This window comes from Myotis brandtii, unplaced genomic scaffold, assembly GCF_000412655.1.
Source record: "Myotis brandtii unplaced genomic scaffold, ASM41265v1 scaffold190, whole genome shotgun sequence".
NCBI lineage: Eukaryota > Metazoa > Chordata > Mammalia > Chiroptera > Vespertilionidae > Myotis > Myotis brandtii.
Window position 1 is genome coordinate 1556234 of NW_005357076.1, and position 27454 is coordinate 1583687.

General features: G+C 46.7%; 1 protein-coding gene across 32 annotated transcripts in view; it reads left to right on the forward strand.

Moving 5' to 3' along the window:
• KCNMA1 (potassium channel, calcium activated large conductance subfamily M alpha, member 1) overlaps positions 1–27454 on the forward strand; it is a 697075-nt gene that overhangs the window by 391892 nt on the left and 277729 nt on the right. For all 32 annotated transcript variants that reach the window (XM_014538327.1, XM_005864642.2, XM_014538330.1 and 29 more), the window contains exons 4-5: positions 13621–13714; positions 14505–14616. In XM_014538327.1, the coding sequence (XP_014393813.1) occupies positions 13621–13714; positions 14505–14616 (206 nt within the window). The remainder of the gene's footprint in view (positions 1–13620; positions 13715–14504; positions 14617–27454) is intronic.

Genomic DNA, 27454 nt, shown 5'->3' on the forward strand with positions numbered 1-27454 from the left:
TTAGAGAGAGAGGAAGGGAGAGGGAGAAAGGAAGAGAAACATCAGTGTGAGAGGGAAACATTGATCAGCTGCCCCCTGCAAGCCCCCTACCTGGGATTCAGCCTGCAACCAGGGCATGTGCCCTGACCGGGAATCAAACTGGCAACCTTTCAGTGCAAGGGATGGTGCCCATCCAACTGACCCACACTGGCCAGGCACCTAGATGGGTTTTGTTTGGATCTAATAAATGTTCAAATGTTTATACTTAAAAAAAAAACACCTCTTAAGCTAAATACCTAGGGAAATACAATCATTGGTCTTTGTCTTGGTTTACTGTGTAATTCAAATTTGATAGATGTAAAACGTTGGCTCTGCGTTCAGCAGTACTGAATAGAAACTGTGATAATTTTTCTCGTTGAAATATAGTTTTGCCTTAGGGCTGCCTAATGACTTTCTTTAAAACTGCTTTTCTTTTTTACATGTGCTGGTTCCTTCTTTTCTCAGAATGCACTTTTATAAACGTGATGGTCAGAATCTGTTTTCTTACTGCAATTTTTGCTGTTTCCTATAATTAGATGCTTTACGTCATAGACATACCTTGGCTGCAACTCAAGGAAGATGACAGGTGGGCATTGCCCAACTCTGATAATCCTCGGGTAGGAATAAACTTGTTAGAGAAATCCTGGTGGTACTAGCTTGCCAGGGCCCTCAGATTGACACTCTGCAGGAAGCAATCATAATGTCACAAAAACGAAGTCTTCCTATCTTGTTTTGATTTTTCCTCAAGAATCGTGATTCCCTCCTGTCAGGGGGATGTAGTAGCTTGGAGCTGTTTCCATACTCCCCCTTCCTCTGTCCCATTAAACCCATGCTATCACCTATAGCAACACTTTGCTTGCAGTGTCATCACATGTTCTTTTGCTCACCAGATTAAAGGTCCTTGGGATGGGAGCGTTGCCCTTTTCCAGAGGAGCTGGGAGGGATTCTAGTGCAGCCCTGTGAAGAGCAGGAGGTCCTGACCAGCGGGTTGAAATGCTCTCACTTGCCAGAGCTTCTGGCTTGGAGGGGCCGGAGGAGGGTGGCTAAAGAAAACAACTGGTTCTCCTTTGCGAGGTGCTTCAGTAGAGGACCCATTCCTCCTTCTCAGAAAAACAGTGCTTCCGGATAAAACGAACGAATGTCTGAAATCCCAACCTAGAGAGGGCATTAGTGGGTCCATTTGTGCAGACAAAGGAGAAAATCATAAGAAATCAGCTTCCTAGGGCCTCCTGGGTCCCTCAGAGAGATGTTTTAAGGTGATGGAGAAAATAGCTCTAGAGAAGATTGAAGGTATGGGGACAAAATGAAAAGGGGGAACTGCAGGGGAGGCAAGGGTTAGCGAGCGTGTCAGTCATGCTGTTCTTTTCCAAATTTGGATCCTGGAATCAAGTGGACAGCACTGTAGGGTGGGAAGAGCTCTTTTTTTTTTCTGTGGCATGAGCAGGAGAAGTTTGATAAATAAGTGATTTCCAATGCCAACCAGAAGCAAGTGGGAGAGAGAAGAATGAAGGCAAAGAAAGGTTCCAGGGGATAAGTTATTTTCACAAAGTAGTTGAGAAGGAAATTAAATGTATACTTGAAGGTCTGCTTGCATCATCATAGGATTTAAGAAGTCCTTCCCATTTTCCTTGCTGATGATGACAGTTTGTTTCTGAAGGTGACTGACACCTCTGAGTTTCCGGGGCGATGCTGGGCTGCACTGCCCAGTCGCTTTAGGGCATTCCTAAAGCGTGACTCTTGCTCCTGCTCAGGGACTCAGGGCTCCAATCAGCAATATCTCAGCTCTCTTTTTTGGCTGCGAGGCTGCGGAGCTCTCAACAAAGCTCCTAAATAGGAATACATACAAAACGTCCCTGCCTCAGCTGTCAGCAACAGACAGAGCTAAGACACAGCTATTTCATTCCGTTGTGTAATAAAGGTATCATTGTTTTCTACGCCAGTTGTCAGGAAGACTTGTTCCAGGTCTTTCTCCGTGCCTTAGTAAAACAAAACAAACAAAACACAAAAACACCCCAGGATGTCTGAAACAAAGCTATCATAATTATCCTTTGGCTTCACGTATGGATTCACGTGTAGCTGTTCCCGATGGCAGTGTCCTTGTGGTGAATATATGCGGATGTTCTGTGACTGTGTTTTCTATTCTTCAAAGTGGAGCAGCAGATAGATGGAGTGACTGTTTCCTTACATAATGATTGTTTCCCAATGCTCTCGGGCCTCCTGAAATCAATACCAGGCAGGCCTTCGGTGTTAGCACTCTTTGTAAGAGTAGCCATTTGAATGAGACCACTGAGGGGACTGTGTGCCATTCAGGTTGTGCCCAGGTGTGGCTGGGAGAGAGCAGGTTGAAACTGTAGTAGATCTCTTGGGCTGTTTGCCAAAGTTTGAAGTCCATGGAAGAGAATAGGAAAGGCATCTGTCTGTCTTAGGCATCCTTGTTACCCCCATCTGATCATCCTGCCAGTCTGGGACCCAGAACAGGCTGGGCCTGGTGGTGGAGTCAGTAGTTTTGGCTTCTCCACTCTAAGTCCTTGCAGGATGACCCATAGCCAAAAGGCATTGTCAAGGTCAGGTTGTCCAGGTATGTCAGGATTATGTCAAGTCAGGGAGGAAGGCAAGGGTAGAAGCATAGGGCACAAGCTAAGTAGGGGACTTAGGGAATGTGTGACCAGGGAATGCCCAGATGAGTCCAAGGCAAACATTTGGAGATGAAGGCTCAGACAGAAGAATCGTGAAGTCTGTACCCAATAAAGGCCGGAGAGGACCCACAGTGATCTGAACCGTTATGCTGTGGGAATCCCAGTACACATGCTCAGCCTTGCTCTGATGGGATGGCCTTTGTAAACAGAGGGCTCAGGCTTCACCTTAGGAGCCTCTGCCCTTCTCTGTGCAATTAGGCGAGTTTCTTCTCTGGGAAGGCTCAAGCCCCAAATCCCTTGAAACCTTGTCGCAGGCTCTTCCTCATGGCTGCTCTCTTCTTAAGAAAGGAGGACAGCGGGCAGTTGCTCCCCAGCGTCCAGGAGCTGACTCTTGGCTATTACAGTTTGGAGATTATTGTGCACGGGCTTTTTCACACATGTGTGGCCTTTCATATCCGGGAAAAAGGCCCTGAGGCAGAAGGTGCAGCAGAATGAGCCCCTGTTCTCATTTCCTCAGGTCTCTAGGCCTGAGAGGAGGGTGGCTCCTGAGCTTCCTCACACATGTATGGCCTTTCATATCTGGGAAAAGGCCCTGAGGCAGAAGGTGCAGCAGGATGAGCCCCTGTTCTCTTTTCCTCAGGTCTCTAGGCCTGAGAGGAGGGTGGCTCCAGGTTCAGAGGTCCTGCTCCCGCGCCAGGCATGTGTCCTGCTTCCTTGCTTTCCTTTCAGACTTGGGACTTCTTCTCCTCTCCCTTCTCCTCCCCCAATTCTAATCACTTCACCCAGGCTGTCCTATTTTGTGGGCAGTCCCAGAGTGGGGTTTGATAGAGAGTGTATGTTTGCTCCAGAGGGCTGTGGGTTGTGCCTGTGTGTGTGTGCGTGTGTGTGTGTGTGTGTGTGTGTGTGTGTGTGTGTGTGTGTGTGTACGCGCGCGGTGGGTACACCCCTATCCACATGCACCACCCCCCATCTGTACATGGCTATTTGAGCCTGCCCTTGAAGAGCTCTTCGTCTTTGTGCTTGAGCGTGAGTGCACTGAGTATTATTTGAAACCTCTACTCATCACGTCTTTACTAAACAAGTGTTACTGAAGGAGAGATGGCTAGCTCAGTGGAGGCAGGGACATGAGAGAGGAGGAGGCAGTCAGGACTCCTCAGACAGTTTAGTGTAAACCAAAGCAGCACTCATTTGGCAAGACTGTTCTGTGTAGTAGCTTAACTCTGATTTATTACATAAAAGTTGCTGGCAAGTGTGGACACTAATTCTACTCTGGTAACAACTGTGATTGCAATAATTGTAGTCTGTAGACAAGCTGGAGAAAACAAGCATTAGAGGGAAGGTTGTCTTGGACATCATTCCAAGAGTCCAACAGTGAAACAAACACATGATCTATGGACGAGAATTGGAAGAGGTATTTAGAAGACTGGTCCCTCCCCTGGTCTCCTTCAGGTCCATCTAAGCCAACCAGGCACACGAAACTCTCTCCTCTGCCGAAGACCACAGAAAGGAGAACACACAATATCCCGTGGCCACGTGTGAAAATGACTCATGGCTTCTCTCTCATGAAATTTTGTATTTATGGCTGCCTTCATTTGTCCTCAATCACACAGCTGATAGCTGATAGATCTGGGATTTTAACTCTTCCACTGAACTCCAAAACTACCTAACTGCTACCTTACTCTTGAGGTTAACTTATAATACCCACACTTTGCTTTTGATTTGTTTATTTGGGTGCATCAATGGATGAAAAGATATGGAATGAAGATGAGAAGGAGAACCTAAGCTCAGATAGCATACCGAAGACTTGTGCCGATGTTTAGAAGAGCTCTATGAGAAATTGACAGATTTAATCATCTGAGTTTCATGAAAACAAATTATCTGTGTGCTTCATTGAGAAATCCAATGTATAAGGAGCTGACATATTTTGTTCTCTCCATCAGCCATCTATGTAATTTTTTTTTGTCTCCTAGAAGAATGCTTAATTATTGGAACGAATTACCCAGGGAGACACCCTGAGCCAAACAACTGCTCTGAAGTCTATTGCTGCTATTCCAGGAGTCTCCATATCAATCAAAGCTCAAGAAGACATAGGATACAAAGAGTAGTGAGGGTCCATATACCACTTATCCGTTTGTTCCAGTTAATTTCAGCATGACCCTAATGAGGCATATGTTTGTGGCTGTTGGATCACAATTGAGCAGAGGCATAATTAGAAGCCTGGTGCTGTCAGAAGGATTAATAGAAGTATTGATACACACCCATAACTGAACTTTTCCCAGCAAAGCCACTTAACCATCTGGCTTGGGATCATGATAGATCAATACTGCAAGTAACAGAAAGTATTTTCTATTCACATTAGAACCATTGAAAGATCTAAAAAAAACCCCACGAGTTTTAAGATAAAACCAAGAGCTCATTTTGATGTTACTATCATCGGTATTGATTACTGATTGAACACAAACTTACCCATCAGTGATAACATCTTAGACAATAACTACTACCATATGTTCTGGGATAAAGTCACAATGCTAATCAATAGAAGAGGGTTGATTCTGTTTGTTAAAATAATAAAAACCAAACAATTTATTGAATACTGACCCCATCCAGGATAAACACCAAAAGCACCAACATTAAAAATATAAGCTTTTAAGTCCAAAGCTCTGACATTGAAATGGGGGCACTGAGAGAAGCAAAAAGATAGTATTTTATAAACAGATTATTATTTTTCTCAATGATTAATTAGTATCATGTCATTCACACTGAATTCACTATTGTCATTAGTTTGCAAGATATTTTTCTGAGACTTAAAATTATATGAGTAAAAATATTGATTTCTAATTTGGAGTACAGTTGGCCTTTGAACTATGCAGAGGTTAGGATCACTAATCCCCACATACTCAAAAATCCACTTACAACTTTTGACTCCCCAGATCTTAACTGCTGATAGCCCACACTGTTGACTGGAAGCCTTAGCAGTAACACAGTCAGTTAATACTCAGTTTGTATATTATATGTATTATATACTGTATTCTTACAATATAGTAAGCTAGAGAAAATAAAATGTTATTAAGGAAGTAATAAGGAAAATACATGTACAGTACTTTGCATATTTATTGAAAAATATCCATGTACTAGAGGCCAGGTGCACAAAATTCGTGCACTTGTGGGGGGGGGGTGTCTTTCATCCCAGAATGCACCATCTCGCAGTCTGGGAGCCCTTGGGGGATTTCTGACTGATGGCTTAGGCCCACTCCCTGTGGACCTAAGCTGTCAGTTGGACATCCTTTGCGTTGCCACGGAGGCAGGAGAGGCTCCCGCCACCGCCGCTGTGCTTGCCAGCCGTGAGCCCCACCCAGGGCTTCTGGCCGAGTGGTGCTCCCCCTATGGGAGCACACTGACCACCAGGGGGCAGCTCCTGTGTTGTCTGTCCCCTGGGGGTCAGTGCGCATCATATCAACCGGTTGTCCCGTTGTTCGGTCTATTTGCATGTTAGCCTTTTATTATATAGGATAAGTGGACCTGTGCAATTCAAACCCTTGTTGTTCAAGGGCCAACTGTGCATTGCAAAGACTTTCTTCTCTTTTAGAATTTCTTGGTCTTATAATACTCAGATTAGTTAGGTGCTTTTATTCCTATTTTGTGGGCAGGAAAACTGAGGCACTTAACTTATCCAATAAATCCAAATATTATTAAATTTCAAAATTACTAACCCTCAAATCACTTAGATTTTCTGCCCCTGTTGCAGATAGGTTCCATAATCTATATGATTTCATAATTTTTAAAATTTTAATAGAATGGAATGGGATGCAATGCTTATTGATTGTCTAGTCCATAATTAGAAGTGTTCAGAGTATCTAAATATCATTATCCATGACTATGCTAATTCTTGTTCTAGGATAAGAGAGGGTGAGAGAAAATTGGGGCATGTTGAGGGTCACCCATCTTTAAACATCTGGATAACTGGGAATTACTTCTCCGTAAGTGGAGAAATTTGCCCTCAGCTGATGGGGTTAAGCGTCATGATGCCACTACTGCTCAGGATCCCAGGAAGGACTTCTGAGGATTTGTAATGTTCCACACGACAGTCTTGACAGAGAAGGGTCAGATGTAGGCCAGCTAGCTCAGCTGCCTCTAGACTTTCCCAGACTATTCAACAAATGAATGATTTTTTTCTAGAATAGTTTTACCTCCTCCATAATCAGTCAATCCCATCGTTTTTGCATAAGCTCGAGACCAGGCTCTGTGGATAGCAGATACTATGTCTTATGTCTTTTTCTATCTCCAAGGATCTTGCAGTTCATCTGGAGAAGGAGGTGGTATGGCAGAAAGGATGTTGAGTCTCTGTACCACTGAGCTCCGTGACCTTGCGGGGCGGGGGGGTGGGAGGGAGATGCTGAACCTCTGCAGAAGCGAGATGATAACACAGTATCTATTTTGCCAAGCGGAAGAGTAAACTCTATACAATCGCCAGGCATTATTACATTGAATTAAATAATAATAATCAACATTATAAGACAGTTTACAATTCCTTGCTCCTAATGCCATAGGAATTCAGAGGTGGGAGAGATCAGTGAGGCATGAGTAATTTGCCGAGCCATGCTTTTCAGTAGCTTTGAAGGCTGCCTAGGGTTTGAGCACAGAGAGAGAGGAGCATTTGATGAGACCACAGCAAAAGCATAGCTTTAGAATTAGGAACATGTGGGCCACACTCAGGAAATAATGAAGACACCAGCTCATAGTAGCAGAGGGCTTGGCTAGAGGGTAGCAGAGTATAAAATGGGAGATGCAGGGAGAGGTGGGATTTTAGAGCTTCTTCCCAGCCAGGCTGAATAGATGCATGAGGCAGGAGGAAGCCATGATGGTGGATGAATGACATATTTTAATTAAATTCATCTGGCCACATTGCAGAGATAGGACTAGGAGAAGAGTCTGGGATCATTAAGCTTTTTGTATTGATCCCTGTCTCTGGTGCTGTAGGCCTGAACTCTGGAGATCCATTACCCAGGTGGATATTGAAAAGTCTCCATCCAATTTCAAAAGGTACTAGCCACAGAGTGAGGAGAATTTAAATATTGGAAATTATTTCAGAAAGTGCCTCACTAGTCCCTTCCCTCTCTTGTGGTTATTTATTAAATCATCTCAGATGTTTGCTGCTGTTGTGCCTAAGCTGCTTAACATTTCTTTATCTCTTACAAATAATGGTCTTGATAACCTCCTCCTCATTATTTTTCCTTTAAATATTGAACTATAAATGTGCTGCCCGGGCACGCTCTGGTGGTTAATTAGAATGTCATTGGTGAAGCTTGCATAGCAGTGTTGTAATTACTTCCCTGAATCGTCTTAATTCCCCCCTCCCCACCGCGTCCACATCTGAAACTGAAAATATCTGTCCAACCCTTTGGTCTCAGCAGTTAGTCAAGTGGTATGCAGCTGGTTATCTGAGGGTGGTCTCAATGCCTGATCCTCTCCATTCAGGTCTGAATGCAGAGCTTCTCAAGCAGCAACCCCTGTAATTAGTGTGTAGTCCCGAGAAAGGTCTGGAGCAGTGGTTCGCAAAGTATGGTCCCCACATGAGCAGCAGCCTCTGGGAAATCGTTAGAAATGCAAGTTCTCAGGACCTTCTCTCAGATCTACCAAATCAGAAGCCCTGGGAGGTGGGCCCACCAACGTTTTAACAAGCCCTATAGGTGCAGGCTGAAGTTTGAGGACCGCTGTCCTGAACAAGTATCTTCACAGGGTTGGACAGCCAGACCCAGGGAGGGCAAACAGACTTCAGAAAACCGCAGGGAAGTTTAGAGGCTGAGAAGAGAGGACAATTACTTCCCTCTTGGAGATGATGCAGACGTCCAGAGGAATAACTGCGGGAAGTGAGATTTTTGTCTTTCCCCCTTTGCCTTTAAGAGAAGACCTGGGACGCTATGGCTTGCCTTGTGCTTGGGAGAGACACGTCCTTAAGTCCGTCTTCAGGAAAGACTGTTCCTACTCATGGGCCTCATTGGACGTTGTGTTGTTAAATTGATGAAGAAAGAGATATATTTCTCACTTTGCATGAATCTTATTTTCCTTTATAGAGCTAGCTAAATTCTGAGATATGATTGCTTGATGATTAGGAGGAAATGAGAGTTTGTCTTTCAACCTCTATCTAACACTGAATATTCATCCCATAGGAGGAAGGCTTTATTGAAGGTGCCCCCAGGGGTCCTGGTAAAAACCCAACATTTGCCTAAGGTTTTAGTATCAGTCTTGCTCCATGGACTCTGGGAACTGAGGAATAAATAGTTCATCAGTTTACCACGTATCTTGTGTCCTCTAATTATTGTCATTAATTAACCAAGGACAATTTAGGGAAAGTCCATTTTCTACTGCCAGGATTAGAAGTAGTGGTCCTTATTTCAATTCTTAAAACTCCACTTTTTATTTTATTTTTTTTAATTGGCAACACAGGTCCATGGAAAGCCGGTTCTGCCATGGGCATGCTCATCAGAATGGCGACTTAAATTTAAGTGTGTAACCCCGAGTCACTTTCCTTGATTGTTTAAAAAAGTGATTTATTTTCTAGCTCTTGGAATTTCTGTGTATCTCGACAAGGAACTCTCCTACTTTACACAAGAAGGAAGAGGAGTTTCTATGTAATTGTTCCATTCTACAACAAGCGTTAATCATTAGGAAAAAATCTCTTTGGGAGGAAAAGAAATCCTGGCTGATATGGCCAACCTACCCTTCTGTTTGTTGAATTATGTATGTAGTTTCTTTTTCTGAAATCCATGAACTTCTCCATGAGTCATTTCCATCTGGGAAACGTAGAACTTCCCCTTCTGGTCTCTGATTGTGAGTCCATGGACCGAAGGCCCTTGGAGGACTGATCTTGGAGGGGATCCTGGTCAACAGTTCTGTCGCCACTTGAGAAAATTCAGCAGGACATTTCTGCTTGGCCTCTTTGGCAAGTTAAAGAGCTAAAGGGGGTAGAAAACTGACTCCCTGGTTACTCTGGTCCTACCCGGGCCCCAGGGGCTGGCCCTCTTTCCCCCCGCAATTTCCTGCTTCCCTCCTGCTAGCTCCTTCATCTCAGCAGAGTGTGCTCATTTATTGGTGAGCTCCTGCTGAGGAAGGGCTGCAGCACCAGCGCATAATTTACTCCCTCTATTATTTCAGCTCCAAGTCTAGGACTCGAGGAATGATACGAAACAATGATTAAATCGGCTCTAAATCTGACAGAAAAAAAGGTCTATTATGGTTTCAACATTGTTCTCTGTAAATCAGAGGTGCTGCAGAGGTATATTTTTCAACACCATGTCCTTTAGCATCAGCCCTCTCATTGTTGCCTTTGGAAATGGGCAGCATGGGAGGGAGCAGCAGAAATGGCAAGGGGGCACGGAATGGTGGAAAGAAGTTTCCGCAGCCTGATCAGCCTGTTTATTTTCTAGCTCTTGGAATTTCTGTGTATCTCGACAAGGAACTCTCCTACTTTACACAAGAAGGAAGAGGAGTTTCTATGTAATTGTCCCATTCTACAACGAGTGTTAATCATTAGGATAAAATCTCTTTGGGAGGAAAAGAAATCCTGGCTGGTATGGCCAGCCAACACTTCTGTTTGTTGAATTATGTATGTAGTTTCTTTTTGTGAGATCCATGAACTTCTCCATGAGTCGTTTCCATCTGGGAAACGTAGAACTTCCCCTCCTGGTCTCTGATGGTGAGTCCATGGACCAAAGGCCCTTGGAGGACTGATCTCGGAGGGGATCCTGGTCAACAGTTCTGTCGCCACTTGAGAAAATTCAGCAGGGCATTTCTGCTTGGCCTCTTTGGCAAGTTAAAGAGCTAAAGGGGGTAGAAAACTGACTCCCTGGTTACTCTGGTCCTACCCGGGCCCCAGGGGCTGGCCCTCTTTCCCCCCGCAATTTCCTGCTTCCCTCCTGCTAGCTCCTTCATCTCAGCAGAGTGTGCTCATTTATTGGTGAGCTCCTGCTGAGGAAGGGCTGCAGCACCAGCGCATAATTTACTCCCTCTATTATTTCAGCTCCAAGTCTAGGACTCGAGGAATGATACGAAACAATGATTAAATCGGCTCTAAATCTGACAGAAAAAAAGGTCTATTATGGTTTCAACATTGTTCTCTGTAAATCAGAGGTGCTGCAGAGGTATATTTTTCAACACCATGTCCTTTAGCATCAGCCCTCTCATTGTTGCCTTTGGAAATGGGCAGCATGGGAGGGAGCAGCAGAAATGGCAAGGGGGCACGGAATGGTGGAAAGAAGTTTCCGCAGCCTGATCAGCCTGATTCCTTATACTTTTTTGAACATCTGCTTCCATTTTTGTTGAACCAAAACATCCTCAATGGCATTGAGCTGACAGCTCTTCCCACACTGTTCTGTCCTCTTCCACAGTCTAGCAAGCACGTTCCCTTCAGGATGTATTTCAAGGTAACTACTAAGTTATCCACAGGGGCCATGGGAATAATAGGAGGTAGGGAACTCACAGGACCCCCAAATCCATCCATACTCCAATAGCTATTGTGAGGGCAATAGTAAGGAGATCACTTGGTCTTGGCGAAGTGATGGTGGATTTCTCTGTCTTCTTGACTGAGTACATGTCAGTCTTGATGAATATGAATCTATGATGCACAGCTAAGTTGCTGTTGGCACACATGAAGATGTGAGTGTCATATTTACCAACAGAGCTCCCTGGCCTCACGCTCTTGCTCACCTCTTTCACCTACACTCACCTTTGCAAAGAGATGCAAGGTCTCTTCATCCCTTGGGATCTGGAGTGGATTTCTGCTCAGCCGACTTCATGTGCTTTCTTTCTCTGCAGCTAGAGTAGCTAAGAACTCTGGAAGCACGTTCCCTTCAGGATGTATTTCAAGGTAACTACTAAGTTATCCACAGGGGCCATGGGAATAATAGGAGGTAGGGAACTCACAGGACCCCCAAATCCATCAGTAACTCCAATAGCTATTGTGAGGGCAATAGTAAGGTGATCACTTGGTCTTGGTGAAGTGATGGTGGGTTTCTCTGTCTTCTTGACTGAGTACATGTCAGTCTTGATGAATATGAATCTATGATGCACAGCTAGGTTGCTGTTGGCACACATGAAGATGTGAGTGTCATATTTACCAACAGAGCTCCCTGGCCTCACGCTCTTGCTCACCTCTTTCACCTACACTCACCTTTGCAAAGAGATGCAAGGTCTCTTCATCCCTTGGGATCTGGAGTGGATTTCTGCTCAGCCGACTTCATGTGCTTTCTTTCTCTGCAGCTAGAGTAGCTAAGAACTCTGGCACCTGGGGACCTTGTGCGTTTTGTTCTTGAAACAAACAAAAAAAAATGCCATCATGGCTTGGGCGTTGCAGCAATGCCACATTAACTCTAGATCTGCATTGTCCTTTTTGTGTTTAAATTGATACCTATGTAGGAGAGCAGGCAGAGAGCTAGGCTGTGATGTCTGGCTTTTTCTCCTGTCTCCTTCAGGATTGGACTAAGCAAATTCATTGTCTTTCTTCCAAATCCCTTGCCTTAGTGAAAACCCAGTAGTTGTTGTTCCCTTTATAAAAGAACCATTTTTTTCAGTGTTTGTTTTCCATTCAGTCTCTTTAGTTTGTAAATGCAAACGTAGATTACTCTTGATGCTTTGCTGGAGGTTTTTCATCCTGTTTGTGATTTGGGAGGTGACAAAGGGCATGTTTGACCTGTGATAGAGATAAGAATGGCTAAATCCAGTGCATGTAATAGGATCCCACAGACTGACCCACCCTGGCTCTAGGTGGGCTCCGCATTCCCGTACTGCACAGATTCCTGCCTGATGAACAGACTAAGCATTGTCCTTACAGAGTACAACTATACTAACTGGTGTGGCATACAGTGATTTCCAAAGTGGCAACACTGGAAATCCTCCATCCCGCATTTCTCAAGCTCGCCCTCTCCTGGCCTGGAGGTCCACGTTGCTTTCCATCTGGGGAAAGTATTTTACTTCTCTTTGGCTCACCTCACCTTCTTTATGCTCCTGGCCTGAGTGTTACCCTTTGCTGACTGATAACAGTATACCACGAATTTTCATTCACAGCTCTGAGATGCTTAGGAGGCTTTCCTGCTTCCCACCCAGCCCCAAACTTGGGCCTTTTCACACACTGATCCTCGGATCAGCTTGACGCGGGAAGGCACGCGGAAGCCGCGTACCAGTTTGTATAGTAGTACACTCTTGATCTGCCTACTCCTGAACAGAGTAGAATGTGCCGGGGTCCGCATTCGCTGCTTGACACACACAGAGCCAGTTAACCTGCATGCCGAAAATCAAGATGAAATTAACCCTTAGAGTACTGCTTCAACGTTTTGGTTTAATGGCCTTGACTTTTACCAGTTGGGCAATGCTTCTTCCCGGGTCAGAATGCTGCACATGAATCCACACTTCGTCTCCCCAGAACCTCAACCAGGACCCTCTCCTCCACAGCTTTCCTGAGACGCTCCTGGGTCCTCTCCTGCTCATCAGCTGCTGGCTTTCAAAAGGTTCCCAACACGGCCACCGTGTTTAATTGGCAATGGGCTCCACTGCCAACGTGCTGAAGGGTGTGAGGGACTGTATTCAGCTCTGGGACGTGTCCTCTCAAAGAAAGAAGTCAGTCCTTTAAGGGTTAATGTGAAATGAAGGCATTTGGTAGTGTCTCTTGCTTGTCCTTCCTCCAAGGTGTCTGCATGACCTTCTTTAAATTTTTAGCTCAAATGTTGAATGATGATGAAAATAGTAGAGAGACATAAAATTATAAAAATAAACAACAGAACAAAAGACTGGATGGTTGAATGGAAAGACCCCTTGGCGATGCTTGCTTGATTATCACAGGGGGTAGGAAGACCAAGTGCTTTGTTTGATGGACGTTCACTGTGTCCTCTGCCCCAGCACCACCACTGCGCAGCCTGCGGGAGACTGGATGGTGCCTCTCATTGACCCCATGCTTTTTCTTCTTCCTGTCTAATAGCCCCATAGAATCCTGCCAGAATTTCTACAAAGATTTCACATTACAGATCGACATGGCTTTCAACGTGTTCTTCCTTCTCTACTTTGGCTTGCGGGTAAGTTGGAGCAACACTGCTCGGTACCGCCGTGGGGGGTGCAAGTCTTGTTCCCAAGGGCCATCCTCCACCAGCCTCTGCTCTCACAGGCAGACAAAGCCCAGTGTTCCCAGGGGACACAGCAGCCCTGCGTCCCGAGTGTCCGCCTGTGGGAGAGCCTTTTCCTTAGAGCAGCGTTTTCTGAAGTACATGTTCATTGTGTTCACAGGGGGAGAAACGGGGATTGAAATAACTATTATGCCTCCACTGGCCAACTGCTTTTCTTCCCTCTATTCAAACAGGAGGGCATTGTTCCCTTAAACAGAACTTAAAAAAGTGCTTTTTACCTTCTAATGTTTGTTTATCAGGGCCCACTTAGCTGAATCCTGAGAAAACAGTGGAATCAGGGGGGTAGCAGAATTTGGGGCTTGGGAGGGTTACACTACACCCTGTTTATGACAAGAGTGGTACAGAGGTGGATTACAGAGGTGTGTGTGTGTGTGTATGAATGAATGCATCCATATACGCTTTATTTACATTAGAGAGTCTTCCCTCTGATGCAGTTGAAAACCACAGAAAAATATACTGCCTGAGCTTTCTCCAAGGCCAACATAGCAAGCAATAAAAGAACAGCCTTTAGAAACGGCTGTCTGAATTCTAAGACAAAAATAGCATCTAATTGGTGTAGATATGAGAAGAATATAACATCTCTCTCCAGACCCCCACAAGAAACCAAAACATAGCCTTTGGCAGAGTATATTTTGAATGCTGGCACCAGGCTTCTCATTTTTCCCTCTTTTCTTTCCCCCAGTTTATTGCAGCCAACGACAAGCTGTGGTTCTGGCTGGAAGTGAACTCTGTGGTGGATTTCTTCACGGTCCCCCCGGTGTTTGTGTCTGTGTACTTAAACAGAAGTTGGCTTGGTAAGTCAGCCTCTCTTCCCTTCTTCCTCCTGCTTCCAGGGCCATAGCTGAATTAGAGACTCCAGGGCGGGTCAGAGGGCTGGGCTGTTCTGCGGGAAGGAAGTTGTGTGTGTTAATGTGAACAACTCCTGGAGTGTTAGATGCTGATGGGGACAGTTCTCGGAGCACCAGACCACAGGATTTGCACAGCTTGTGCTTCAGGTAATGCGGTTTTGTCATTGTGGAAGCTTTTTTATATATATAAAAGCCTAAGCGACCATCCGACTGGTAGCCATGACATGCAATGACCACCAGGGGGCAGACACTCCGACTGGTAACTATGACACGCAATGACCACCAGGGGGCAGACACTCCGACTGGTAACTATGACACGCAATGACCACCAGGGGGCAGATGCTCAATGCAGGAGCTGCCAAGCTGTGGTGACTTGGCAGCTGCAGTTCTCAGGTGATACACCCTGAACCAGGGAGGAGGGAGCCCGATTCTAGGGTGTGTCACCCGAGAACTGCCCTCTCGCAATCCAGGACCCCTCGGGGGATGTCAGAGAGCTGGTTTTGGCCCAATCCCCGCAGGCCAGGCTGAGGGACCCCACCGGTGCACGAATTCATGCACCAGGCCTCTAGTATATGTATATTATACTCAGTATAAACATTCAAAAATGCTTTCATAAAGAAAATATTAATCATATTGCCCTCCTGCCCCCCTCCCTGCCTGCTCTCTGAGCTGCTTAGTGTTAACAGACCCCACAACTTTCCTTCACATTCATTCCACCACAGAAAGCATGAATGTTCACACATGATAGTGTGCTAGAAGTGGTGGTCTTTGTACAAGATAATTGTGTGAATCACACTGTACAAAAATTTGGTTTTCTTACTAATAAATGATGGACATCCGTTCAGCACAAAATTCTATATATTGTTGTGCCCCAGTTTATTCAGCAATAACCCTAATGATGGACCATGCGATTATTTTTTTCTTCTACTGTATGCAATGGTCTAATAAACACACTCATCTATGTATTAGTACAATTTTATTTGCATAGATAGTTCTAGGTTCCTGAGAGAGGACTTGAATATGTATATTTTACTTTGTGCAGATGTTGATGGATAACATTTCAAAAGTGTTGTGTCAAGACATGCTTCTACTAGCAATATATTGTGATGTTCTTGCTAGCACTGTGAATTTATTATATACATAGTATCATATATTTTAAAAATAAGCCTCTTTTATATGTAGTATATGCAATAATCACATGCACACATGTGTGTGTGTCCTATAAGGATACTATTTTCTGCCAGTTTTCTCATGCTTGATTTGAGATGTGTTTGCTCAGATTGGGTGTTCCAGCCAACACAATGAGCCCATTGAGCTGCACACAAATCTGAGAGATGTCTTCAGTATGACCCAGATGTGCTCTGCGGCCAAGGGTTCCAGGCACCTCAGCTTAGCTGCTAAATGGCTTTGTGACACAGGGACTCACTTTTCATTACTTGACCTGTTGTTTTTCATCTGTATACTGAAGGTTGGGCTAGGCGATCTCTACGGTTCTTTTAGCTCAGAAAGTCTCTACGATGCTTGTATTAATGGGAAATTTGGGGTCTAGGTTGTTGGGGAGGACTGGGAAGTTAGTGAAATTAAATCATCAACATTTCCAAAATTACATATGGACTGCTAACCAGGGCTTTTTCTAGCCATCCCATTGCAAAGAGTACACACACACACACACACACACACACACACACAGACAAACACACACACACCCTTAAACAAAGAGGCAAAGAATGAAGGAAGGGAGAGAAGGAAGAAGAGAGGAAGGATAAGGGAGGGAGGGGGAAGAGTGAGAAAGAGGGAGGAAAGGAAGGAGGGGGGAAAGGAAGAAAGATGGAAGGAAGAAAAGGAATGTGCCTTCTCTTCTTGGCTATGCTCTGTGCACTTAACAGTCACTTTTCTTTTCTGGACCCTCAGTTTTCCCATCTGAAAAATGGGAGGGTTGCCATAATTACTTCCAGTCCTCATAGCTCCTGAATTTGAATTTCATGTAAGGATCCATTCTACCCGGGGCCTTGTGGTCCTAGATGATGAGGAGACCCCTTCCTGACTGTGGTGGACACACTTCTGCAGCCAGCAGGTCTCACCCGGGTAAGGGTGTGGAGCCGAGCCTCCGCCTTGTGAGTGAAATGTGCCCTAGAGTGTCTTATTGCCAGGAGACCTTGGGTGTTGTAAGAGCCCATGCCTTCTTGTGGATGGCTTCATCCTGATTTCTGGAGGCGTGTTCTGATCTAGTGAGATCGATCAGAGCAAACAGAAAAGGGGGAAGAAAAAGGAAAGGGAAGAACATAGGATACATTTTGCATCTATTCTGGTTGCTCTTCAAAATATGCTCTAAATGTGCTTCAATTTGTTCATGAGTTGAACAATATTTATTAAGCATCTACTATGTGTCAGGCACTTTTCCTGAAATCATAGACCAATGACATTTTGGGCCCTGAAATAATGATAATGATAATTAGTATAATAATAATAAACAACTAACCTTTCTCCTCTTGTAGGAGAAAACACCTGTAATAACAACACTTCTTGTTCTTTGGTTACTAAGCCCCTGGGTGAGATTCAGTACTGGTCTGCCTGTTGTGGAAGGGAATGCAGTGTGATAATATTCCAAGGCAGTCCTCGTGTCTGACTTAATACCTGGGTTATTACACTGTGAGACAAGTAGTGTGCCAGCGAGCTGCCAGCGGTGAAATGAACATTCCCATGAGGCATGGCATGTAACCTAGAAGGAATCATCTCATTAAATGGGGCATTTCAGGAGGTGCCGCCTTCCTCTCGGGAAATGAAAGGTGTTGCCTTTACTGGCTGAGGTTTGGGCTGAGCTGCAGGAAAGTTTGTCTCCTGGTTCTCCAGCTCACACCTCCGTGGCCCTGCCCAGACAGAGGTCTGGGCTGCAGCTGGCACTTCGGGGCTAAAACACAGGGAAGGCCATGACTCCCCACACTGTCTTTCCCACAGCACAACCCTCACCACATTTGATTTCTTATTGTTAATACTAGAGGCCCGGTGCACAAAAATTTCGTTTGATTTCTTATTGTTAATATATGGTTGCCTATTGTATATAGTACTAGAGGCCCGATGCACGAAATTCATGCAAGAGTTAGGCTTTCCTTCCCCCGGCTGCTGGCATCGGCTTCCCTCTGGCACCCGGGACCCAGGCTTCCCTCTAGCCGCCGGCAGGCACCTGGAATATTATGCTTTTATTATTATAGATAGTGTGGTATTTACTTCCTTTTTGTGCATATTCTTCGTGCCCTTGATAGTGTATTACTAATAACAGCTAATATTTATTCTGGTTCTACTAAGTTCTGGGCGCTCTGACAAGCCTCTGACAAACATGAACTCAATCCTCAGCTAGGAATTATTTTCCCCATTTTGCAGGTAAGGAAACTGAGGCTCAGAGAGGTTAACTATCTGGTCCAAGGTCACACTGCCAGGGTGTGATGAAAGGTGATTTGTCCCAGATTTGGTCTGGCTTTATGTCCATCCGCAGGCTGCACTCTTCTCCATCGGTCCTGCCCTGGAGAGTTTTGGGGTTTCGGGAACTGGGTTGGGGATGACCCAACTGTTGCACCTTCCATCTCTTCTCACTCACTGGGGGCTTCGCTGGGGGCAGGCAGGGAAGAGATCTTATGTAAGAACACACACCCTCATGGCTTCTTCCCACGTGTCCTTTCCCACGCCCAGTTTCTAGAGTGGCCACTGGGACCAGGGAAACACAGGTGTACCTGAGCCCCGGGGCACCTTAGCCACTTGAGGATTAGTTCTGCCTCACCTGAGAGAGATGGGGGCTGCCACGCGTCCTACTCCACAGAGCAGAGAGGATCTGAGATGAGCTCTGGCTCCACCCACTCAATTCACTTCATGGCTCAGCCACTTGCTGATGGGTCACTCTGAGCAAGGTCATTGTACCTGTCTTACACTCCGCCTTCTCACCTGCACAATAGGGGTATTAATAGCACTCACCTCATAAGGTTGAAGTGGGGATTCAGTGAGGTAATGTGAGTAAAGTGCTAGGTACATAGGATGAACTTTCAGTCGGCAGGCTGACGCTCTATCCACTGAGCCAAACCGTTTAGGGCATCATAGGACGAACTTAATGATCATTCTGGGCCTCTCTTTCTCACCTACCTGTCAGACTTTAAAGCCCCAGGGAAGAGCCCTGGCTGGGTGGCTCAGATGGTTGGAGTGTTGTTCCGTACACCAGAAGGTGGCAGGTTCGATTTCCGGTCAGGGCACAAACTTGGGTTGTGGGTTCCATCCCTGGTTGGGTCAGGTACAAGAGGCAACTGTTTGATGCTCTCTCTCTCTCTCTCTCTCTCTCTCTCCCTCTCTCCCTTCCTTCCTCACTCTAAAATACATATCCTCGGGTGAGGATTAAAAGGAATAAAAAATAAAAAACAGAGCACCAGGGCAGGATTGATTTCCGGTCAGGGCACAAACTTGGGTTGTGGGTTCCATCCCTGGTTGGGTCAGGTACAAGAGGCAACTGTTTGATGCTCTCTCTCTCTCTCTCTCTCTCTCTCTCCCTCTCTCCCTTCCTTCCTCACTCTAAAATACATATCCTCGGGTGAGGATTAAAAGGAATAAAAAATAAAAAACAGAGCACCAGGGAAGAAAACAAACCAGAATAGGAACCAAAATAAGGTAGCAGGACGTGAGGACATCCACGTCCACAGGCAGCACGTCGCTGCTTATTTTAATTCCTGTTCCCACACACCAGCTTTTTCATTTCTGTTTCTTTCACAAAATTATTCTCCTCCCTCCCTAAAATAAATAGGCCATGAAATGAGAGATGTGTCTTATTTTGAGACGTGAATGATATGCTCTGGGGAGAGCTCTTTTCTCTGTGTGTCTCATGCTTTTGGGAACTACATCCCTAAGGAAGGCCAGTGGGCTGTGGCTCCTTTGTGTGTTTATATATTTTTGTTGAGGGTCATCTTGTGTGGTTAAAAGAAGAAAGGAGAGAAAAAATATGCACTCCCTGGCCAGTCAATGAAACTGTTTTTCCGGAGCACATACTGTGTGCTCAGCGCAGGGAGGAGGGCCACTGCCTGGCCACTCTGGACTCGCTTTACTGTGATTCTCAACATCCTTTGGCCCCGCTTCTCTGACGGAGCAAATCAGAGCCTAGTGAGGAGCCACAGTCATGGACCCTGGTCGCTGTTAGACCTGGCCTTGGCCCTTAGACTTTAGAACCTTCAGCAAACTCTGCTAGAAAAAAAAAAAGAGTTAATGCCCTGCCATAAGGCAATTAAAACGACGTAGGCTCTCTGCTTATAAAATATGCCCGGGCAGTCCGTGTTTGTGTTATAAGGTGATAAAAACAGGTTTGGAAAAAAAGTACAGGTTCTTAAAAACAACAGCAACAAAAGGACAAAACATCGTTCCTGTTTGAGACTAAGGCTTCAATCTAGTTGTGGAACCAAAATAAACACACAGGCAGCAACAGCAGGTAACACTGCCCGCTATGTAATTAAGGCCCAAATTGCCAGGTACAGCCTGTCAGGGCCCTGGGCGTTCAGAGGAGAAAGAGCTGCTGTGGGCGGAGGAAGGCGAGGCGGCCTCTGGGAGGGCGGCCAGCGGAGGCTGTGGCTGGGGAGCCCGCAGAGTGGGAGACAGAGCCAGTCTCCAGCGTGGAGGATAGCGGTGCCCACGGAGGACACCATCCTAGATAGGAAGTGTCCTTTCCCTGTGCCAGGCATCAGCCTCACAACCTTGCCAGGCGAGGTGTGAGTTTGTTCTTATTGCAGTAAAACTGCCACAAACGTAGGGTCTTAAAACAACACGCGTTCATTGTCTTTCATTCTGTAGGTTAGAAGTTCACACAGGTCTCTCTGGGCTAAGATAACAACGTGCTCTTTTCTGGAAGCTCTGAGGAAGACTCCATTCCCTTGCCTTTTCCAGCTCCCGCAGGCCACCCACATCCTTGGCTCACGGCCCCCTCCTCCATCGTCAAAGCCAGCCGTGGTGGGCTGAGTCCTCCTCGCAGAGCATCGCTCTGCTCTTGCTCTCTGTCATCCCCTCTCTTGACTGTCTTTTCTGCCTCCATTTTCCACTTCGAAGGACCCTTGTGATTACATCAGGTGCTCACCTGGATAATCCAGGATCGTCCCCCATCTTAAAGTCAGCCGGTTAGCAACCTTCATGTAGCTGCTACTGTGATTGCCTTTTCCCGTGTAACTTACCATAGTCACAGGTTCTAAGGATTAACACGAACATTTTTGGGGGGGAGGCATGATTCTATTTTGCCAAAGAGGAAGCAGGTTCCGAGGGGATAAGTAACTTGCCCAAAGGCATAGAGCCAGGGAGCCTAGAGCCGGGACGCATGCAGGAGTGGCTCTGCACAGCGTGGAGGCCAGAAGCACCCTTGTCACCCTGCACTGTCCCGGCCCGCTGTGTGAGCAAGCCTGAGACCTCCCTATATCCTCACTCACATGTAGGGGTTTTTATTTGTGTTTTATTTATTTTTTTATTTTCCAATATCTTTTTATTGATTTTAGAGAGGAAGAGAGATGGAGAGAGAGATAGAATCATCAATGATGAGAATCATTGATCGGCTGCCTTCTGCACACCCCCTACTGGGGATTGAGCCCATAACCCGGGCATGTGCCCTTGACAGGAATCGAACCTGGGACCCTTCAGTCCGCAGGCCGACGCTCTATCCACTGAGCCAGACCAGCTAGGGCATTGCTTGTGTTTTAATTGTCTGGACAGACGTGCCTGTTTTCCAACCATGGTTCTTAAGCAAGTTACGCCCAGCTCTGGCACCCTTTCTGTGTGGCTGCAGCAACTGAGGGCACGAGTTAGGTCTGCCGATCCCCTGCTTGAAAACCCTCCTTTCTTAGAACTCCTGCTTTCTGCCTTTCTGAGTTCATTTAATGAGCAGAGAGAAGCCAGAAGTCTGGAGTGCCAAGAGGTGAAGGGGTTTTGGTGGCATGCCACCATGTTCCCAGGGGAAGCCGTGCAAGGGGTCAGAACCCCACTCTCCCCTGGATTGGGCATTTTCAGGGGCTCGTCTGCAGTTTCAGGGGCACTGTTGCTTGTCCACTTCAGAAGGGGTCCAGGGCCGCTCCCTGGCTTGAAGAACCCCAGGTGAGGAGAGGTTAATACCTGGACCTGACCTTAACCTGCCCCTGCATTTGGTGAAAATAATTGAGAGTGAAAGCCTTCGCTGGTTTCTGTTTTTGGACACCGGTTATTTTCAGTGTGTTAAGATGTAACAAAACAAAACAAAAACAGAGAGTGGAGGCAGCCCCTTTTGGGCAGCCCAGCCAGACACACAGACCCAACTCTTCCCCTCAGATCCCCTGTCCCCCCCCCCCCCCCCCCCCCCCCCCCCCCCAAAAGGGGGCATTTGCCAGCTGCACCTTTCCTGGTACCCAGCCAGGAGTGAGTTTCTGCCCCGCCTGCCTCTCTGGTTACAGCCCTTTCCCCATTGAGCTCAGCCTCCCTCTCCTCCTGTGCAGCCTTCCCATTCTCCCCGCTGGGGGTGAATTCCTCCCTGACCTCTGTTCCCTGTGCTTTTATGATCAGCGCTGTGAGAGCAGTACAATCACTTAGGATGCAGGTCCACGGCTCAGCGTGTCAGGGACCTTGGCCGTCTTGTTTTTTGCTGTGTCTCCGGTGCCTTGAACAGTTCCCGGCACATAATCTGTGCTTGTTGAATGAATGAATGAATGAATGAATGAGTCTTACAATAATGATGATAATGAACCATTGTTGATTGCTTACGAAGAGCAGACACTGGGCTCAGCATCTCCTGGGCATTATCGCAGTTAATATGCACAGCAACGCCAGAGAGTAAATACTTTGAGGCTGCCTTTACAGTTTGGGGGACCAGGTTTTGGGGTAGGTAACTTCCCCAGGTGGTAAATCGATCCAGGACTCAGGTCGGTCTGGCTCTGGAGCCTGTGCTTTTAAAAGTACTGGCCAGTGGTTCTCCGAGTGTGATTGCCGGACCGGCAGCAGCAGCCCCGGAAATCTTGTGAGAAATGCAGATTCTTAGAGCCCAGCCAGGACCCTGTGGGTCGGAAACTCTCCGAGTTTGATCCAGCAGCCTCCTGGTGATCCTGATGTTCACCCAGTTTTGAGAACCACTGTCCTTTGGCTGTCTTTTAACCCCCCCGCCCCCCCCCACATCCGTCCTGAGAGCTTTGAAAACTCAGGATATTAGGCCAAACCTCCAGCCAGTTCAGTCGAAGTCTCTGGGTTGGGGGCAGGGGGTGACCTAGGCTCAGCGTTGGAATGGTCCCCAGTTGCATTTGAATGCACTAAGGGTGTATGGCTGTATGGCTCCTAACTGAGTGCGCCTGAAGGAGTCCCTAGAAGATGCTTCCTACACTTCGGTGGGCATGTGAGCGCCCGATCTTGTTAGAGGGCCCTTTCTGACTCAGAAGGCGGGAGTGGGGGCCGGGACTCTGCATTTCTGTAGTCCTGGGAGATGCCCAGTGGTCAGGGGACTGTGCTTGAAACAGCAAGGCTTCCCACCTGTACTGTGCTGTCCAATGTGGTGGGCACTCGCCACATTTAGCTATTTAGTTGCACATTAATCAAAATTAAACCCAAGCCCTGTCGCTCAGTCATCCTGTTGCAAGAGCTGAGAGCTCCGCATGGCTCGAGGCTGTGCTATTGGACAGCACAGAGCATCTCCATCGCCCAGGAAGGCCCGCGGGGCCCCGTGGTTCCAGGCCGTGAGCCTGTGACAGAACACACCACAGTTTTTCCTTTTGGGCTCCCAGGACAGTCTTCAAACACTGGTAGCTGGACAAACGTTTACGGAAGTGATTTTTATTGAAAGGACCAATGGTAAAATGTTTATATTTAAAAGAAGGAAATAACTTTCTTGAACGGATGTAGAGAAATCATTGGTACACTATCAAAATGAAACTCCCCATCACCTTAACCAAATTAAATGACTGTAGGAGGAAAAAAAAAAAGCACAAGGAGGCCTTGGGCGGCCCCCAGTCCCAGTTCTTCCCCAGAGCTCTCTGCCGCTGAAATGGACTTCTGGGCTCTGAAAGGAGAGGCCTCTGGCTCCCCCTACAGGCCTGCTTGGAGTTTGCTGGATGATGTGGGATTAAGTGGGATGGAGGAAGAGGGGGACAAACTGGCTCAAACTCAAATGGCAGCTTGTGCTTGCCAAAGGTGGGGGGCGGCCCCTGTGCACCCCCATAGGATGTGTCTGATGGTTGGACCAACACTGCAACCATGAACTCCCCTCCTCCTCCCTTCCAGGGCCTCCTGGCCCCAAGGCCCAGGTCTGGAAAAAAGGGCCTTTGAGAGCCAGGAGGTCACCTGCTCCCAAACCTCAGGCATCTGACATCTAGATTCTTTAAAGCCCCTGATAACCCCTCCCGATAGTTAGTAGTTTTATTTAAAATAGTAACAAAAAATGTGGCTTTTCTTTTGGGGCCCAGCTGTCTTTGGGGGTAGGGAGAGGGAGGAAGACAGAACATTCTAAAAGAGAAGAAAGTGCTTCTAGAATCGGAGTAGTGGTGCATGGGTTCATATTATATGTAAATGTGCATGTGATATGTATGCGTACATATGTGCATTGACATATGCAATGTATAATTATCCCAGGGAATGTTCCAAACAATGCTATGAAATTGGGTAATTTTAATCCCATTTTATAAATGGTGAAACTGAGGACGGGTGGTTCAGTAGCCCAAGGGTCACATAGTAAGGGCAGAGCCAGGCTTTGGACCCAGCAGTCTACCTCCAAAGTCCACATTTCTTGATGCTATATTATGCCGACTCCCTAACTATAATATTGATTAGCCCTAAGAATTACACTTCAAAAAATTAGTCAGTGGTTTTGTTCAATCAGATCAAATACTGAATGCAGCTTCCCCCTTCCTCCAGTCTCCTGACAAAAAGCAGAGACTCCCTCACAGAATTTCTTTGGTCCCCCCAGGTGAGAAAGGAAATTGAGAAGAAAACTCAATCAGTCCATTTGGGGGAGGGGGGTTAATACAATTTCTGTAACTCACCTGCCTCCATCCTACTTGTTGTTAAATTTTAAAACATTTTAAAAAACCTGTTTCCTCTTTTCTACCAGCCTCCTTTTCTGAGCTTCTTGGTTTATTGTACACAAGTGAGTGGTGAAATAAATTAAAAACAATCCATGTCACTATGGTAAGTCCATCCTGAAACAGTATGTTAGAGATCATGGGCTCTATTCTTTGCCTGAGATTATTATTATTTTTTTTTTTTGGAGGAGGACACTCAATGGCACCATGCATCTTGGGAATAACACTGGATGGATTGCTATAAGGCTGCTGGAGAAATAAACGCCTTTGGTTCTGTCCCTTGGCTGGGCTCTGAGAGACGACAGCCCGGCGAGGCGGTGGGCTCCAAGTTCAGATACTGTCAGGGAGCTGATGGCTGTTCTGTAGCTGTTGTAGCTGAAACCGCTTTGAGAGAAATGACTCCCCTAGCAGAGATTTCCCGTTCCGTCCCCTTGATGTTGCTTTGTCAGGGACAGGCTTTAAATAAGATGCCCTCTGTGGATAGCAGAACTCTAAATCCTCCTTGAGTTGCACAGCCCTGTTCTATGCCAAATTGGAAATTACATCCCAAAACGAATGTCTTCAAGGAGCAAATTCAGCAGCCGGTTTTCGTAAATGCCAGAGCCTCTCCAGATGGCTGTACTTCATCTGGGTGTTACTGGAACAGCCTCCTCGAGCAATCTAAATCTCTAGGACTGGCGACTATTTACCTCCACATCATTTTCAAAGAGCGATGCCTTGCTTCTTCTCGAGGGATCAGGCCTGGGATGGGTTGACCGGGCTAGCGGATCAGGTGGGGAGAACATGAGCACCGGAGGGCGGCTCTGAGACTCCGCTGCACTTATCCAACTGAATACCTACTGTGTGCAAGCCACTGTCTCCTAGGAGTGACCCTCAGAGGGGGAAGACAAAAATGTTGCCTTTAAGATGTTGATGATTTAACTGGACGGATACTTTATAAGGAACAATAATAAATGTATAGAAATTCAGAGGAGGAACAGAGGCAGGAAAGTTGGCCATCTCAACCCAAAATAGACTTCAGGTATCTAGAAAGTAAGCATATTCCTCTGAGAGCAAAGCTACGGAGGTGTGGTGGGCAGGCCAGTGCGTTGTCAACAAACTCATGAGAAATAAAAATTCTTGGGCCCAGGCCCGAACCTATAGACTTTTGGGGGGTTGGTGTAATAAATTGCCCAGGGGATTCTTACGCATGAAGTATAAGTATATGCGCAGTATGTTAGAATCACCTGGGGAGCTTTGAACTTCCCCTCGTCGCAGCCAGATAGACCATCAGAGCTCGGCCATTAGAATGTTTCCAAGTGTCCTGGGTAATTCCAACACGCAGCCTGGGTTGAGAAGCCCTGCAGAGGGGTGGGTCTTAACTCAGGGGCACACCTGAGTACCTGGGGAACTAAAGGAGCAACGCCAGGAACACATAAGCTCCTTCCCAGGCCTGCTGAGTCCCAGTCTCTGTTCATGGGCAGAACATGAACACGGCACCTTCTAGCGAGAGGAGCAGCTCTCCACCTTCAGCCTATGTCAGAGTCACCTGGAGGGCGGCTGGAGTGCAGGTTGCTGGGCCCTGTACCCGGAGTTTTTGAATCAGCAGTTCTAGGGCGGGGCCTGAGGATTTGCATCGCTACCCGGTTCCCAAGTGATGGCTGCTGCTGCTGGTCTGAGCCACACGTGGAGAACCAGGGGTCTAACCTTGGGGTGAAGCTGAACCTCCTCCCGCCCCCGGGGCAGAGTCCTCTGTGCCCTCCCCCCAGGGAAGATTCTCTTGGGGCCTGACTCCTCCCCACCCCCAGGATCATTTATCTTAACAAACATTCTTTCCCATTCATCCTACTGGAGACACCGAGGTGGCCAGGGCTGGACTCGCACCCTCTCACCACAGTGAGGGCAGGTGAAGGGTGATGAGAAGAGCTGCATTTCTGATGGAGTACATCATATTACTCGAAATAAATGCCGAGTGCCACTATGGTGCCACTTCGCTCTCTTATCACCAAATCCATCGTCTCTCTCTAAGGCTAAGTAAGAATTTCGCCACCCACCTCACAAAGGGATTCACTTATTTCCTGAGTGGATTGAAAAATGTCCCCCTGGTCAGATTTGGGGCACAGTCAACCCTGCTCAGTCTCACAGCCCTTTATATTCTCCCTCAGCCTTCCTTCCTGCTCCTGTTGGCTGCCTCTCTGTGAATTTCTCCCCTTTTTCCTCCAACCAGCCTACCCGCCAGCCATTCACCCCAAGCACAAACACATTCCATCTCTGTGACTGTGGTGGGTCCCCTGCCTAGCAGGTGCTCCCCCATCCTCTCTACCTACCCACCTGCACTCAACCAGTTATGACTGTGCCTCCTTTAAAACCGTTATCACCTAAATCACTCAGGGGTGGTCTTCTGATATTGGCTGTATTTTTATAAGTAATATGTACATGTCACAGCTCATCAATCAGATCATCAGGAATTGGCAAATCGGGCCCACTGTCTGTTTTTTGTAAGGAACGTTTTATTAGCGCGCAGCCACGCCCTTTCACTTAGACATTGTCTGGGACACTGAGACAGAGACCCAGGGCCCACAAGCCACAAGTCGTTCGTATCTGGCTCTTTACAAAAGTGTGTGATCTGCTCCCTGCTCTCGGTTAGCAGCTACATGTTACATTCCTTTAAATTCCTCTGAATACCTAACACAGTGTTTTGCACATACTAGCTCCTAATCAGTTTTGATAAATTGGACATGAACTGACACAGAACCTAGACACAGAACCTAGAC